This window comes from Periplaneta americana, chromosome 12 (genome assembly GCF_040183065.1).
Source record: "Periplaneta americana isolate PAMFEO1 chromosome 12, P.americana_PAMFEO1_priV1, whole genome shotgun sequence".
NCBI lineage: Eukaryota > Metazoa > Arthropoda > Insecta > Blattodea > Blattidae > Periplaneta > Periplaneta americana.
In genome coordinates, this window is record NC_091128.1 from 148,592,529 (window position 1) to 148,608,326 (window position 15,798).

General features: G+C 37.5%; 1 protein-coding gene across 5 annotated transcripts in view; it reads right to left on the reverse strand.

Annotated features, from left to right (window-relative positions):
- Positions 1–339: 339 nt before the first annotated feature.
- The window catches only part of LOC138710983 (PAT complex subunit CCDC47), a 38,502-nt gene continuing 23,043 nt past the window's right edge, over positions 340–15,798 (reverse strand). For all 5 annotated transcript variants that reach the window (XM_069842240.1, XM_069842239.1, XM_069842238.1 and 2 more), the window contains exons 5-9: positions 14,298–14,581; positions 11,334–11,524; positions 7,757–7,925; positions 7,545–7,679; positions 340–3,994 (exon numbers count right to left, since the gene is read on the reverse strand). In XM_069842240.1, coding sequence (XP_069698341.1) covers positions 3,890–3,994; positions 7,545–7,679; positions 7,757–7,925; positions 11,334–11,524; positions 14,298–14,581 — 884 coding nt within the window. In that variant the 3' untranslated portion in view covers positions 340–3,889. The remainder of the gene's footprint in view (positions 3,995–7,544; positions 7,680–7,756; positions 7,926–11,333; positions 11,525–14,297; positions 14,582–15,798) is intronic.

Sequence of the window (15,798 nt, forward strand, 5' to 3'; positions counted from 1 at the left end):
ATAGCAGTTTAACGAAAAGCAATAATGTAAAAATGTCACTGAAGAAATGTAAATGTATTTATCCACACTGATTATGTAGAAATGGATTCGGAACACCTCAAAATCTGTGCTTCAGTGGCTGACCATGATAATATCTTTGAAAAATATTGGAGTGCAAAAGGTCAAATGACTTTACTGTCAAACGCTTGGCATTATAAAACAACAACAAAAACAATGATTATGTAATGTGGACTTTACATTACTAATAGAAATGTTGTAAACACATTCATTATGCAACTAGTTAGGTAATGATACTGCTATTACCTAACTGATTGCATAACGTGAACCACACATTAAAAATAAAATGGAATTGATTTTATTTATTATAAACATTAACAACAATATGTTCACAATTTGTTACATTAATTCCTGCAGTTGACGATGCTACAGAAGACTGAATATCTTACACGGGATTTCAATGACAAACACTGAATTGCAGAATTTGGAGCATTTTCAATATCTGAATCCTCGTTTGAACTCATTTTAACAATGTTTGTTTATTTCTCCTAGTGCTGCTGTTCTTCTGTTGTATACAAAAACCTATCTGTTCAAAACTAATAAAAACAAATGAATGAATCGCCTCTTACAGGAAGAAACTAATAATAATAATAATAATAATAATAATAATAATAATAATAATAATAATAATAATACAATCGTCTCTTCACAAAAGACATGTCTAAAAGTAATAAAAAATAATACAATTATTTAGTTTTTTTTATCAAGGTGAATAAAACGTTGTATGATATACTTATTGTAACTTCATATTTCAATACTCGACTAGTTATCAAACTTGGTCTGTAGCCTTGTTCGACAACTTTCCAATCTCAATTGTAATGTGAAACATTACGATACTCATATTGTAAATAGCTATTAATTGAGAAAAATGGAAGAACTGTGTAAAATTTGTGGTTAAAGCTATCCCATCCAACATTCACAAACCCTTACTGTGTAATTTTTAAACTCGAGTTCAGCATCTCTCATAGAGGTAATAACCATTGCAAACAACATTCCTGCACGAAAGGGCATAAACAGACGCAGAGGAATGTGAAAACATTTTCAAATTTAGACCCCTTTTCGGTTAACACAAACAAAACTAGCAGATGAGTTGACATTGGTTTTACACGCTATAAAACACAAAATCAGCTATACAAGCATGAACTACACGAATAGGTTATCAACGGATATTTTTCATTACTTCAATATAGCCAAGATGTCTTATGGTCGAACATAGGCAAAAACCATTGTGAAAAAATTATGTTCTAGCACTAAGAAGTGTGCAGGACTTCAGTGATATGTTAAAAGATCCTTCGAAGTCAAGCAACTTTTTCTCCATTGCCGCAAATACCTCCTACCACAAGAACAAGGAGATGTTCCCGCTAGTTGTGAGGTATTTCGAGTCTTAGTGAGGTTAAAATTAAGCTCTGAACTTCATTAAACAAGCTCATTAAGACAGCTAATGTAACCATATGATAGTATTCCCGTCATGTGAACAAGTTGGATATAATAAAAAAATCTAATGTCGTATCAAGCAGACAATGCAAATGTGACCTATGGAACGCATACATTTGTGATGAAAAAGAAAAACAGAAAGAAAAAAGAACAGCGTTGAAAGCATTCTTTGATTTTGTTAAAGCTAAATGATTAAATATACAGTGTTCACAAAGGAATGGAGGGGTTTCAAACAAATGTATTTTCTGAATTTTAATTTATAAATTAATGACAAGCTTTAATCAGAAGAAAGTTTGGTTTACATCACTGAAAGTCCCTTAGTGTGCACACCTCTGGTCATCCGGCTCACATCTAACTGTAAGCGGTAGTCAAATTCCTGCCATTTCCAATAGAGTATGTCTGGTGTAATGGTCTCCACAGCACAAGTGATGTGTCCCTGGAGATCCCAAAGACGAGGCATTTGAGGTTTGGAAATGCTATCTTTCACATATCCCCACAAGAAAAATCACCATCTAGTAATAGTAGGTTATTTTACGATGCTTTATCAACAGCTTAGGTTATTTAGCATCTGAATGAGATGGAGGTGATAATGCCGGTGAAATGAGTCCGGGGTCCAACACCGAAAGTTACCCAGCATTTGCTCATATTGATCACCATCTACCAGGGATATGTTACAGCAATAGTTATTTCCATAATTGAATAGTGATTATAATGACTACATTTTCCAACATTTCCATCATGATGTGAGACTCCACCTCAATCGTGTTCTTCCACAGTGCTGCGCTGATTGGATGTGCTACACATGCGAAAAACCATCTCCTCCAGTGGCCACAACAGTCCCCTGATCTAACACCGTGTGATTTCTTCTTGTGGGGTTATGTGGAAGAGAGGAGTTTACATACCCAAATGCCTCGTTCCCTCCAGGATCTCCAGGGACAGATCACTCGTTCTGTGGAGATCTTTACACCAGACATGTTCAATAGGGTACAGCAGGAATCTGACTACCGCTTAGATGTGTGCCGGGTGACCAGAGATGTGCACATTGAGGGACTTTGAGTGATGTACACCAAACTTGGACGGTTATTCCTCTGATTGAAGCTTGTCATTAATTTATAAATTAAAAAATACAGAAAGTACAATGGTTTGAAACCCCATCAATCTTTTGTGAACACGTTGTATTCTTTATCATGTATCCACCCAGCATCGTGAATTTTTGGGATCCAATTTCGAAAACTAGCTATAAGTGGCTGAGGAGAGGACTCGTAGTACTGACCACACAACCCTGTACTGATTGATGATCGTTCACATCTGGTGAGGCATGTGGATGTGACGTCAGCAGTCAGCTGATCAGTGTTGGCCCTTCATGGGCTATCACGCCACGGTTTAATAGATTTATTTACCTGATGCAAATGTCATTCATTGTCATTCTAAACATGGACAGTGAACTTTCTTTCAGACATTTGCAGGTGACTGTACTGAGAAGAAACTCCTACTGAAGGATGCACTGGAAGGAATGGTAAATGGAAGAAGAGTTCGGGGCAGAAGAAGATATCAGATGATAGATGACATTAGGATGTATGGATCATATACGGAGACTAAGAGGAAGGCAGAAAATAGGAAAGATTGGAGAAAGCTGGTTTGCAAGGAAGGTCACCCTTGGGCAGAACACTATATGATGTACAAATATTTGATTTTGATGTTGTAACTGCAGACAATCTTCATGAAGAGTTGTACAAAACCTTGGAAAAACTATAGGCTTTGTTCTAAGTACTCCATGCTTAAATGCCCACATTGAAAAAAATGTTCTTAATTATGTACACCAAATGGATAAAAGAAATCAAAGAAGCTTAGAACCAATTAAGACACAACTAATGGTAATAATTAATTATGGCTGTAATTGTAAAGTGTTACTGCGATTAGTACAACAACATATAAGAATTCAATGTTTTACAGGATTTGCTGATAAACATGATAGGTGAAAACTATGAAACATGCAAATTTATAAATTACCGATATTTCATTTACTGACCTATATAATATTTATATTATATAATGTTAAATTGCTACTTTTTTTTTTTTTTTTTTTTAAATTACATATTTCATCAATATTTTCTTTCGCCACGCCCAAAAAACTGGGCTAAATTAGTAGTAAATAAATCTCCCTTACTTTCGTAATCGAAAGTTGATCACCCTACACACACAACTCTCACACTCGCAATTACGTAGTATGAAAGGAGACAACTTTTCTCATATCACCATCCACAAAATAAAATGTTTAGGAAACCAATTAAACTGCTCGTAAAATGTAATCCATGATAGTGTCTATAAATAAATAAACTTGGGGCGCGTCTGTCCCACAACAGTTGGCAACATAAATCTAAATATAGAAATCTGGGCACTACAAGGCTTTGACTTTCAGCTGTTTCATCTTTGGGGCTTTCTTCTTCATCTGGCGCTTCATTTCGCGATCCTCCCACTTCCTTTGCTTGTCAGGGTCATCCTCCTGCAACAAAAATACGGTATGAAGTAATTGAACATAACTCCTTTTTAACGAATCTCTGAGGGATTACTTTTTTTTTCCTTAAATAGGGTTTTTCCTAATAAGGGGGTTTACATAAAATGGGAAGGAAATGTTAAAATAAGTAGTTCTAATCTTTCAGATTCTAAAGCTGCAATTCAGGGAATATGTTCAAATGCTGCAAAGAAGTCAACAAAAATAAGAGTATGCTACAAAATGTTAACACAACTCCAAAAAGTTAATAAGATTGTCCATCTTCAATGGATTCCAGCACACTGTGGAGTCATGGGGAATGAAACCGCAGACACACTTGCAAAGAAAGGCACAACAATAAAACAAAAGTCTAAATTTAATTTCTCATATTCCTCAATAAAATGCTTGATCACTACAAAATTTTCTCATTCATACCTACAAGAAATAGAATCAAATGCTAAAGACAAAAATGGATTACACTACTTTCCAACCCAGATATAATCCCCCAGAGACCAAGGAAAACAGCAGTTACAGCCTTCAGACTATTGACAAATCATGACTGTCTAGCAAGTCATCTCTACAGAATAGGTATATCTCAGCTTCACCCATATGTGTCCTGTGTAACGATCCAGCAGAAATGAATGAAGACCACTTGAAGACCTGTGAAGCATTAAGATCAGAAGAAACTACAGTTCAAAAGTATTGGAAAACACGACTGCTAATGGTTCATTGCCAGATGCAAGGCACTAGACAACAACAACAACAACAACAACATGTGTGTTACATACCACATATTATAATCATTTAATTGGCCTACTGTATCATACGTTAAAAATGATGTAATAAAAAAGATTAATAAATTTAACTATATATGTGGAACAATAAAAAGAAACCTCAAACAAACTAGGAAAGAAACTAAATTAAAATTTTATAAAGTAATGGCAGTGCCCATGTTGCTATATGGCTCGGCATGTTGGACATTAAGAAAAAGTGAAGAGAGAAAAATAGAGGCCGCCGAAATGTGATTCCTAAGGCGTATAGCTGGCTACACTTTGTTAGACAACAGGAGAAATGATGACATAAGAAAGGAATTAGGCATCTTTAAACTAACAGAGAAGATACACCAATATAGAACTAAGTGGAGGGAATATGTGGAAAGAACGGAAGAATACCGCATTCCAAAACTATTAGATTACAGACCAACAGGCAAAAGAACCATTCGCAGACCAACAAATGTTTAATGCATGAGACCGGAACAAGCCTTTAGAGGCTTAAACCTTGACGATGATGATGATAATTGGCCTACAATTATTATTTACAATAAATTTCATTATAATATTTTGTAACTTTTTAAATGGTAAAGCACGAATGTTTTTTGTTTGGTTGAAATTCGGCATTGAAAATTTGTTTTTTTTTTAAGCATGTTATTTTATGACGCTGTATCAACATCTCAGGTTATTTAGTGTCTGAATGAAGTGAAGGTGATAATTCTGGTGAAATGAGTCCAGGGTCCAGCACTGATAGTTACCCAGCATTTGCTTATATTGGGATGAGAGAAAACCCCGGTAAAAAACTCAACCAGAATTTGAACCCAGTTCACAGTCAGATATGTTAACTGTTACTCCACAGCAGTGGACTTCTGCATTTCAATTCACAGTTATACATCATAAGATTGGTAAGTTTAATATGGATCACTTAGTACCCTCCACAAACTGGCTTCATTTATACACCTACGGATCCTTGATCTCCAGAGAACAAGGTGCCGGTGCAGGTATTACGTGCTGTCTCTTGTCACTTTATAGATCTTTTGGATATGGAACAACAAGTTTTGATGGAGAAATCGTTGCAATAAGTGAAAGTCTCAGGAATTTTCTATTTCACATCAATAAATTTAAGAATGCAGTTATATTGTCAGACTCCAAAGCAGCTATTCTAACAATAGTCTCTAAACACACACCTTCACCTCAAACAGCAGAAATAACTAAAATGCTCTCTCAATTAATATCACTCAATAAAAGAATTGTATTCCAAAGGATACCATCCCATTGTGGAATCCTGGGAAACGAGAATGCAGATGCTTTAGCTAAGAAGGGCAGCACTGCTACTTACAGACCTGTTACTAAATCTACATATTACTCTGTGAAGAGATTTATTAAATCTACATACTTAGACTTCAACAAACAAAATTTGATAACACAATCTCAAGGGAAAAAATGGAACTCTCTGCATCATAATCCACAGTTAATTCCCGATTTACCACGAAAATCGTCTGTAGCTGCATTTAGATTGGCAACAGGCCCTGATTGTTTGGCTAAACACCTGCATAGAATTGGAATATATCAGTCCCCTAACTGCCCATTGTGCAACTCAAACCAAGAAATGGATTCGGAACACCTCAAAATCTGTGCTTCAGTGGCTGACCATGATAATATCTTTGAAAAATATTGGAGTGCAAGAGGTCAAATGACTTTATTGTCAAACGCCTGGTATTAGAAAACAACAACATGGTAATCTGATAAGTTTTTCATATTGAATCAGTGCTTTTTCTTCTATTGTCATTTTGATGCTGTTAATATTAGTGAGGAATCTCATAGAATCTATTGGCGTTGTTTTGATTCCACCAATAATAAGTCTGAGAGCTTGCTTTTGAACATATTCTATGTCGTTTATGAAAGGTGAAGTAATTAAAATTTCTCTGCAGTATGTCAGCACTGGCTGTACAAACATTTTGTATGTAGTGTTCAAAGTATTCCTAGAGCATCCCCATTTTTTTCCTGCTAGTCTTTTTAGAAGGGAGAATCTTTTACGAGCTTTTTCAGAAATGTATTTCAAATGGTTACTCCATGTTAACTTACTATCGAAAATAACTCCAAGATATTTGGATTCATAAGTCCTAGGAAGGTATTGGATATTGTATTGGATATTGAATTCTCTTTCTTTTTTACCGAGTGAAAATATTTGGTAGGTACTTTTGCTTAAATTGAGTGTCATCAAATTTGATGTATAGTTATATGAATTATATAAAGATATCAACACTGTTGTTGACATAAAACTCAGAAGGTTAGAGTAGCTGGTACACGTAGCCAGGATGGAGAGCAATCGCACACCCAAAGCTCTACTAGATGCGTTGCCAGTAGGAAAAAGGAAAGTCGGACGACCTAAATTGAGATGGTTGGATGATGTTCAGGCTGATTTAACAAAAGTTGGAATTAGAAGATGGAGAACACGAGCATTAGACAGGAGTGATTGGTCGGATGTTCTGAGGGAGGCTAAGGCTAAACTACAAGGGCCGTAATGCCGATGATGATGATGAAGTAAAGGTGATAATTCTGGTGAAATGAGTCCGAGGTCCAGCACTGATAGTTACCCAGCATTTGCCCATATTGAGTTGAGAGAAAACCCTGGTAAAAACCTCAACCAGGATTTGAACCCAGTTCACAGTCAGGTATGTTAGTTAACTGTTACTCCACAGCAGTGGAATTCTGCATTTCAATTCACAGTTATACAACAAAAGATTGGTAAGTTTAATATGGATCACTTAGTAGTAAGAAATCAGTCTCACCAAGAGGATGCGTTCTTTCTCCTGCCGCTTCTTCTCCTCGCGGCGGGCAGCTGCTGCCTCAGCCCGGGCAGCATGCGTAGTCTTGAGGAATGCCTCCTCTACACGCAGTCTGTTCTTCTCGGCCTTGTTCTTGGCCTGCAAGCAGAGATACCAACAGTCACATTTGCAGACCTCGCCAAGACCAGCAAAACATCTAAAACTGCGTCTCCTACCTCCTTGCTAAGCCTGAACCTCTTAACTTTGTCCATGCAGTAGAACACCAGCTGCAGCAGAGGACGCATCTGCTCCATAGCTTCATGCACTGGCCGGCCCTTCACTGGGATGTTGAAGCCAAACATCAACACCTTCTTTGTGTCGGGCAGTTTTGTCAGACTCGAGTCGCTGCAATCAAAGGATAACGAAGTTCTGTTTGTACCAATTTTATTCTTGTTTAAGGTATGCAGCGTGTTTCACAAAGTTCACTGTCATTTATATACAGTAATCCCCTTATATCCGTGGTGGACAGGTTCTGAAACCTACCGCAGCACATGTCAGACAGTGAAAAGTAAACATAATGTAATGCCAGTAAAAACAGTGTTGATGATTGATATTAATACTTACTTACTTACAAATGGCTTTTAAGGAACCCGAAGGTTCATTGCTGCCCTCACATAAGCCCGCCATTGGTCCCTATCCTGTGCAAGATTAATCCAGTCTCTATCATCATATCCCACCTCCCTCAAATCCATTTTAATATTATCCTGCCATCTACGTCTCGGCCTCCCCAAAGGTCTTTTTCCTTCCAGTCTCCCAACTAACACTCTATATGCATTTCTGGATTCGCCCATACGTGCTACATGCCCTGCCCATCTCAAACATCTGGATTTAATGTTCCTAATTATGTCAGGTGAAGTATACAATGCGTGCAATACTAATAATAAAATAATAATAATCAATAAATCAATCAATCAAAGGACATTGTGGAGCATGTCGATTTCACAAAATGCTTCCACTCTGTTCTGTCTTTTGGTATTGTAGCGACGCTGTTATTCCCGGCGTGACTCCTCCTCTTTGCTTACGTCTTAGGAAGTGAAGGCTCTATAAAGTCTAGGTAGGTAGTATCGTTCGCCATTTTTGTTCTTTCGTTGCCGAGCTACTATACGCGGAATCTATTTGCCACATCGTTAAACATTATCATGTCGTAGCTCCTATGATAATAAATCAAACGCACTGTAATTCAGCAAATAATTGAGCGGCAAATAACGTCTTCATGTGCTTTCTGCAAACGCCAACGAAAGAGCCAAAATGGCGGGCGATTATATTAAGTATTTATCGAGCCTTAAGAAATGAATAACGTCTTCATAAGCGAATCACAAGATGCACACGTTTAAATGTAGCCAACCTGCAACGCGATTGGCTGCCGGAAATTAGAGCGACGGGACTTTAGTTCCTCCCGCCCTCTGCATGACAAGCTATGAAGTGGGAGTTCTCTCACATACTTCTCTACCTTCTCTGAATGGATTTTACCAATCACTCATAATACGTTTACTTAATCTAGCACATGCTGGGACAAGCATAGGCAGCTTCGATTAGTACCATTACCCCCAGTGTTGCCAACAGTAGCGGAATTTGGACCCTTGTGGGAAGACGTGACAAAAACATTGAAAACATAGCAACTGTTTACTTTTCAACCACTTTTTTTTTATAATTCTTTCTGTAAAAAAAAATCGAAAATACTGAGTAGCCTAATTAGTAATTACGTTTTTTCTTAAATGCTCAGTTAGCTAAACTGTTGCTTATGTTGGATACCTATAGGTAGAAAAGGTTTTTCATGATGGGCAATATAACAAAAAAGAGAAACAGCTTAAAACCTTAGCTGACCATATTAATAAGAATGGGTCCACATCTGTGGAGTAACAGTATGTATCTCCTAACTGCCCGTTGTGCAACTCAAACTAAGAAATGGATTCGGAACACCTCAAAATCTGTGCTTTAATGGCTGACCATGATAATATCTTTGAAAAATACTGGAGTGCAAGAGGTCAAATGACTTTATTGTCAAACGCCTGGCATTAGAAAACAACAGTTAGCGCATCTGGCTGCGAAACCAGGTGGCCCGGGTTCGATTCCCAGTCGGGGCAAGTTACCTGGTTGAAATTTTTTCCGGGGTTTTTCCTCAACCCAATATGAACAAATGTGGGTAACTATCAGTGCTGGACCTTGGACTCTTTTCACTGGCATTATCACCTTGAACTCATTCAGACACTAAATAACCTAAGATGTTAATAAAGCATCGTAAAATAATCTACTAAAAAAAATAATAAGAATGGCAGAAGTATGTACCAGTTTGAGAAAAGTGAAAGAATGAAATTGTACCATCATCTGATGAAAATTAGATTCATTCTTCAGTTACTGAGTTGCATTATTTTTATTTGAAGTGGTTTAATCAATTTTTCAAATTTTAAAATGTAATTTATTGTGTAATAAGTACTGCAGATGAATATAATCAACAATGACGACGACGTCAAGAATGGTTGCAAAATATCCTAACATACACCTTCAAGTTTCATCTTCTCTAACAAATACAGCAAATTTCACTGTGTAAGCTATGTTTTGGTTGAGCAATATTTGTACTTATGTAGCAGAAATTCGTTAGAGCCATAGGGACATTTCTACTTTTTGTGTTGACAGCACTGATTACCTATTTTTTCCCTGTCCTGACATGTGTTGCAGTAGCAACCTACCAATGGAATATTTATAGAGTTTGCTGTTATTCAGGGTAGGTTTCGGAATGTATCCATATCAATATGGGGGAATTAATGTACCGTCGCGAGGGGTGACTTTGTGCCATTCGCGAAAATCATATGTAAGTATTCTTTAAGACCATGACAAGGTTTTAAAGTCTACTTCCTTACGATTAGTAGTCTTTAAAACCTTGTGACGGTTTTAAAGACTACTTCCTTACGTTTTTTTATGAAATTCGCGAGTGGCACAAAGTCACCCTCCTGGCACAAAGTCACCCCGCGCAACGATATTTCATTATTACTGATCCCATTAATACTAAATAATGGCATACGTGATAGTGTCGTTACTTACTTACTTATTGGCTGTTAAGGAACCCGGAGGTTCATTGCCGCCCTCACATAAGCCCGCCATCGATCCCTATCCTGAGCAAGATTAATCCAGTCTCTACCATCATATCTCACCTCCCTCAAATCCATTTTAATATTATCTTCCCATCTACGTCTCGGCCTCCCTAAAGGTCTTTTTTCCCTCCGGCCTCCCAACTAACACTCTATATGCATTTCTGGATTCGCCCATACGTGCTACATGCCCTGCCCATCTCAAGCGTCTGGATTTAATGTTCCTAATTATGTCAGGTGAAGAATACAATGCGTGCAGCTCTGCGTTGTATAACTTTTTCCATTCTCTTGTAACTTCATCCCTCTTAGCCCCAAATATTTTCCTAAGAACCTCATTCTCAAACACCCTTAATCTCTGTTCCTCTCTCAAAGTGAGAGTCCAAGCTTCACAACCATGTAGAACAACAGGTAATATAACTGTTTTATAAATTCTAACTTTCAGATTTTTTGACAGCAGACTAGATGACAAAAGCTTCTCAACCGAATAATAACACACATTTCCCATATGATAGTGTCGTAACTTATTAAAAAATAATCATTTTTAGAAAAAAAAACATCTGGTGGTTATTGAAGACAAGCTTCACTGTACTTCAAACAAATTTTTGTAAGATTGAGATTTACGTAAAAGAGCTGCACATCTATTTAAACAGTTGTATGCCTTACTCACTCAGGCTGCTTGGGCCCAGAGAACTGGTCCGAGAAGTGGATGTAATCGACGTAGTCAGCATATTTGTTCAGCACAGCCACGACCCGCGAGTCAAGGAGTGACGCTGACACCTCCACGATTTCGCTCAGCAGTGTGAAGTTAGACGGCAGTCCATACTTCTCCACTGAACGGCGCTCGGGACAGTACACACTCTGCAAAGCACGGCACATTCTTCATTGTGATTCAATCTGCAACTCTTCACTGATATCAGAAAGAATCTTACAAGACCATGACGAGAAATTAACTTGGGACATAACATTTACTCTTGTTGCTCTAATCTACGTATTACTCTGTGAAAAGATTTATTAAATCTACATACTTAGACTTCAACAAACAAAATTTGATAACACAATCTCAAGGGAAAAAATGGAACTCTCTGCATCAAAATCCACAGTTAATTCCCGATTTACCACGAAAATCGTCTGTAGCTGCATTTAGATTGTCAACAGGCCATGATTGTTTGGCTAAACACCTGCATAGAATTGGAATATATCAGTCCCCTAACTGCCCATTGTGCAACTCAAACCAAGAAATGGATTCGGAACACCTCAAAATCTGTGCTTCAGTGGCTGGCCATGATAATATCTTTGAAAAATATTGGAGTGCAAGAGGCCAAATGACTTTATTGTCAAACACCTGGCATTAGAAAACAACAACAACTCTTGTTGCTCTTAACACCAATGTGGGGGCCGCAGCCGCCTGAATTTAGAAGATTTATTGCCAAAATATACAAGCAGTGGGCTGTATAACCATACAATTTAGTAGACGATGTCAAGAGTCACATCCAGTCGACCCATCCATGTCCATAGTTCGTTGCGTCTTTCATTGTCAATCTAAATTGGCGTCACTTCCTGTCTCAACCTTCCAGAATGAACGAGAAGGTTGTAGGTATTTGTGACAATGCTATAGTGAGGGTCACATAAGAACAGTTCCCAAACAGCAAATATTCCCGTCTTGTCAGTGTTGCCAACTGTTACCAGATATCACACGATCCTTCGTACTAAATGACTTATTTACTTACCGTACTTTATGTTGGAAGGTTATTCTAATAATTAAATAATTCATAACATGTTTTCGTAGGCAAACTATACGAGAAAGGGATCAACATGTTAAGTATTTTGTCTGTCATTACGAAATTCAATGGTTTGACTAAACAACTGACTCACGAAATCTAACCTAAAAATGTATTTTGTTTGACCACATGAAATTATTAGTACTAACTCCGAAAACTTACCTGACTATAGTCTTGAATTATAACCACAACGCAAGAAATAAAATAACTATTATATATTAATATTAATACTGATATTAATTAATTATTAGTATGTTCAAATTTCACTAGCTTCCAGTAACAGGTTCAGAAATCTAGTACAATTTCAATTTCATAGAACTCCAGTACCGACAAATATTATCGATATTTGTCTCAGCTGCCAACATACTAGTTACAAAATCACTACCATTTGTGGTATTTGTCAGTATCGAAATTCGAAACGAAGTTGGCAAAAGAAAATTAAATCTGCAAACTAGAAAATCACCACAATCCACTAGCATATGTAGTAATGGGGGAAAAATGGTTAGGTTTCACCCGTAGGGTATGAAGTAAGCTGCCCTGGACTATACATCCGGTAGCGGCAAATACATAAACTAACTGTACTAGTGCTGCCACATGCAGCTAATATCACACACTGTAACACATTACACCCAACAACCACCATTACTCCTCTACTATATCTGGTCACTTATATTCAACAATTCTCACTCACTCACTCACTCCTCATGCCTACCATTCACGTTCAACATTCCTACTCACGCACGCACATGCACACCCACACACATAATGTCGGACCATCGGATCTGTGCACCTTCAGCGCTATCGTCGTTTTTGGAAAAGTTAACGCCTTTACTCACTCCATTGCACCAGCTTTCCTCCCACCACATCAAACAGCACGCCACAAACCTTTCCGAATAGGGATGTTGCCAAACTTCCGTCAAACAATGTCATGTCTCTTGAAATTACAGACATATCCCAGACATATCTGAATCTGAGTCAATACTACTGCTGCTGCTGCTGTCTTCACCCAAATTAATAACAAATCTAGCTACTTCCTCTTCTATTAATCCGTAACGTTTCTCTCCCACCTTGGAAATTTATTGCTTCTCTCGCAACCTTCAATAATTTCTTCAAAATCGGAACTCCTTTCTGCATGATATAAAATTCTTGTATCTTTCTTCTTAAAATACATCGGTCCATATCATCTACAAGAATTAAAGGTTCCCTTGGTCTGTTCTTCCCTGGTGACTCTAGCTTTTCATCTCGTGCACAGACTCCCTCTGTCCTGCTTTTCTTTATCAGGCCCTCTGACCTGCCTATATAAATTATAAATTACATAAAAATGTTGTATTATATGAGTATTAGTTAAGTAAGTAATTTTAATACGTAATCAGTTGAAATAAAATAAGCCTCACCCATGACCGCAGCTTCTCTTTTCGTTGCCAGATTTATAGGAAACATATATTGACCTGTTTGTTCTCTTCATTGAAAAATGCCATTACTTGCTTAATAATATTTTTTTTTCACCACTCCGTGCTACAGTATTCATGTTGAATTGACAACACTGGCCTGCAAGTGTAAATAAACTGTCCCACAAGAAGGTTCAAAATTGTGAGTAGTGGAGGAGAGAGAAAGGGAGAGAGATAGAAAAAAGAGAGATAGGAATGCAGGGAGAGAAATGAATTACCGAGGCTGAGAAGGAATAAGGGTTGAGTTCGCATATCTTATGGGGGCACAGTTCCGATGATCCGACAATAGATACTCTTTCTAATGTTCACCAATTCCCAATCATCTGCCCAAACTCACCCACTCAAATTTCTCATTCAGTTGCACTGCTCTCACTTACTCTCAGCTACACCTACACACCCACTTACCAGGTCGGCCATGTCTTTTGCGAGGCGTAGGGCTGTCTTCTTTGTGGCCACGCAGAACACGAAGCTGTCCATGTCCTCACGGTTCATGTCTACCTTGATGTGCACCTGGTCGCTGCCTGGCCGCATGAGTTGTGCCAGCACAGCCACCAGGTCCTGGCGCTTGAGGAACTTGAGCTCCACCAGCATGCCTTCACAGCAAGTGCGGCCACTGCACCACAACGTGTACAAGTTCTCAGAGTCCTTCACCAGGCCTGGGTTCTCGTTTTCCATTTTGCCGTCGTCACCTGCAAATAAGTTCACCACAAACATAACGAATTTTAACATAGCATAGTTTTAATGATAAAACACTCAAGCTTTTTTTTGACATGGAGTAGACCAGGCAACGCAAAACATAACAAATTCATGATGCAATATAAATACTACCCGTTCAGTCGCTACACACAAAATGAAGACAGGGAGTGAGGAGCATCGGTCGCAGTAAGCTAGACAGCAGAGGCGGTTTGGGATCGTCACTACCTTCTGTGTTTATAACAAAGAAATAACAAGAGAAAGAAGGAATGAATATCTTTTTAGGATTATATAATTTTCATCTGCATTCTTTTATTTTTTTACTAGCCGTACCCGTGCGCTCCGCTGCATCCGTTAGAAATAAATATAAATTAATTACATAATTAAAATAGGACATTTGATCCAGGGAACATTCGTGCTTGATAGAAGGATAAATCGTTTAATATGTTACTTAATTTAAATTGTATTTAAATAATTAAATTGCGATCATTTTGGTCCAGAGAGCACTCATTTGGTGCAATGACAATTCCTTTAACATCTTTCTTAATTTTTATTACATGCAACCATAGTTTAATGAAGATTGACATCATTTAGATTTAGTGTGTACATAAACATTATTTTAAGAAATACAGGACACGAATATTCAGAATAGCCTATCAAGTTTTCTGTGCATAAGAAGCTATTTTAATCTTACCTGTTCTCGATTCGATTTATTTAATTCAGGCCCCCTTATAACCCCCCTTTTAAATAAGGTATTTTGAATGCCGTATTACCTAAAATCTAAGTTACAACGTACTTAATTTATATTCCAATTTTCATCGAAATCCATTCAGCCATTATCGTGTGAAAAGGTAACAAACATCCAGACAGACAGACAAAAATTTCAAAAAAGCGATTTTCGGTTTCAGGGTGGTAAATTATATATGTTACGGCCAATTATTTTTGGAAAATCGAAAATTACCAGAAAAATTTCGGCTACAGATTTATTATTAGTATAGATTACAATATTTCCATTTGGTAAGATCTCAAAATTAGGGGTTGCCTCATAACTAGCCACTGCCAAGGCTGACATCTGTTAAGCGTGTCCTACTTTTTGATTTTAATATTTTTAATTTGGAAAAAAAAAAAATGTTCACAAATATACATAGAACCAACACAGATGCTATTGTGGCAGAAAATGATCTAAGACATGGATACTTAGAGGAGTCAATAT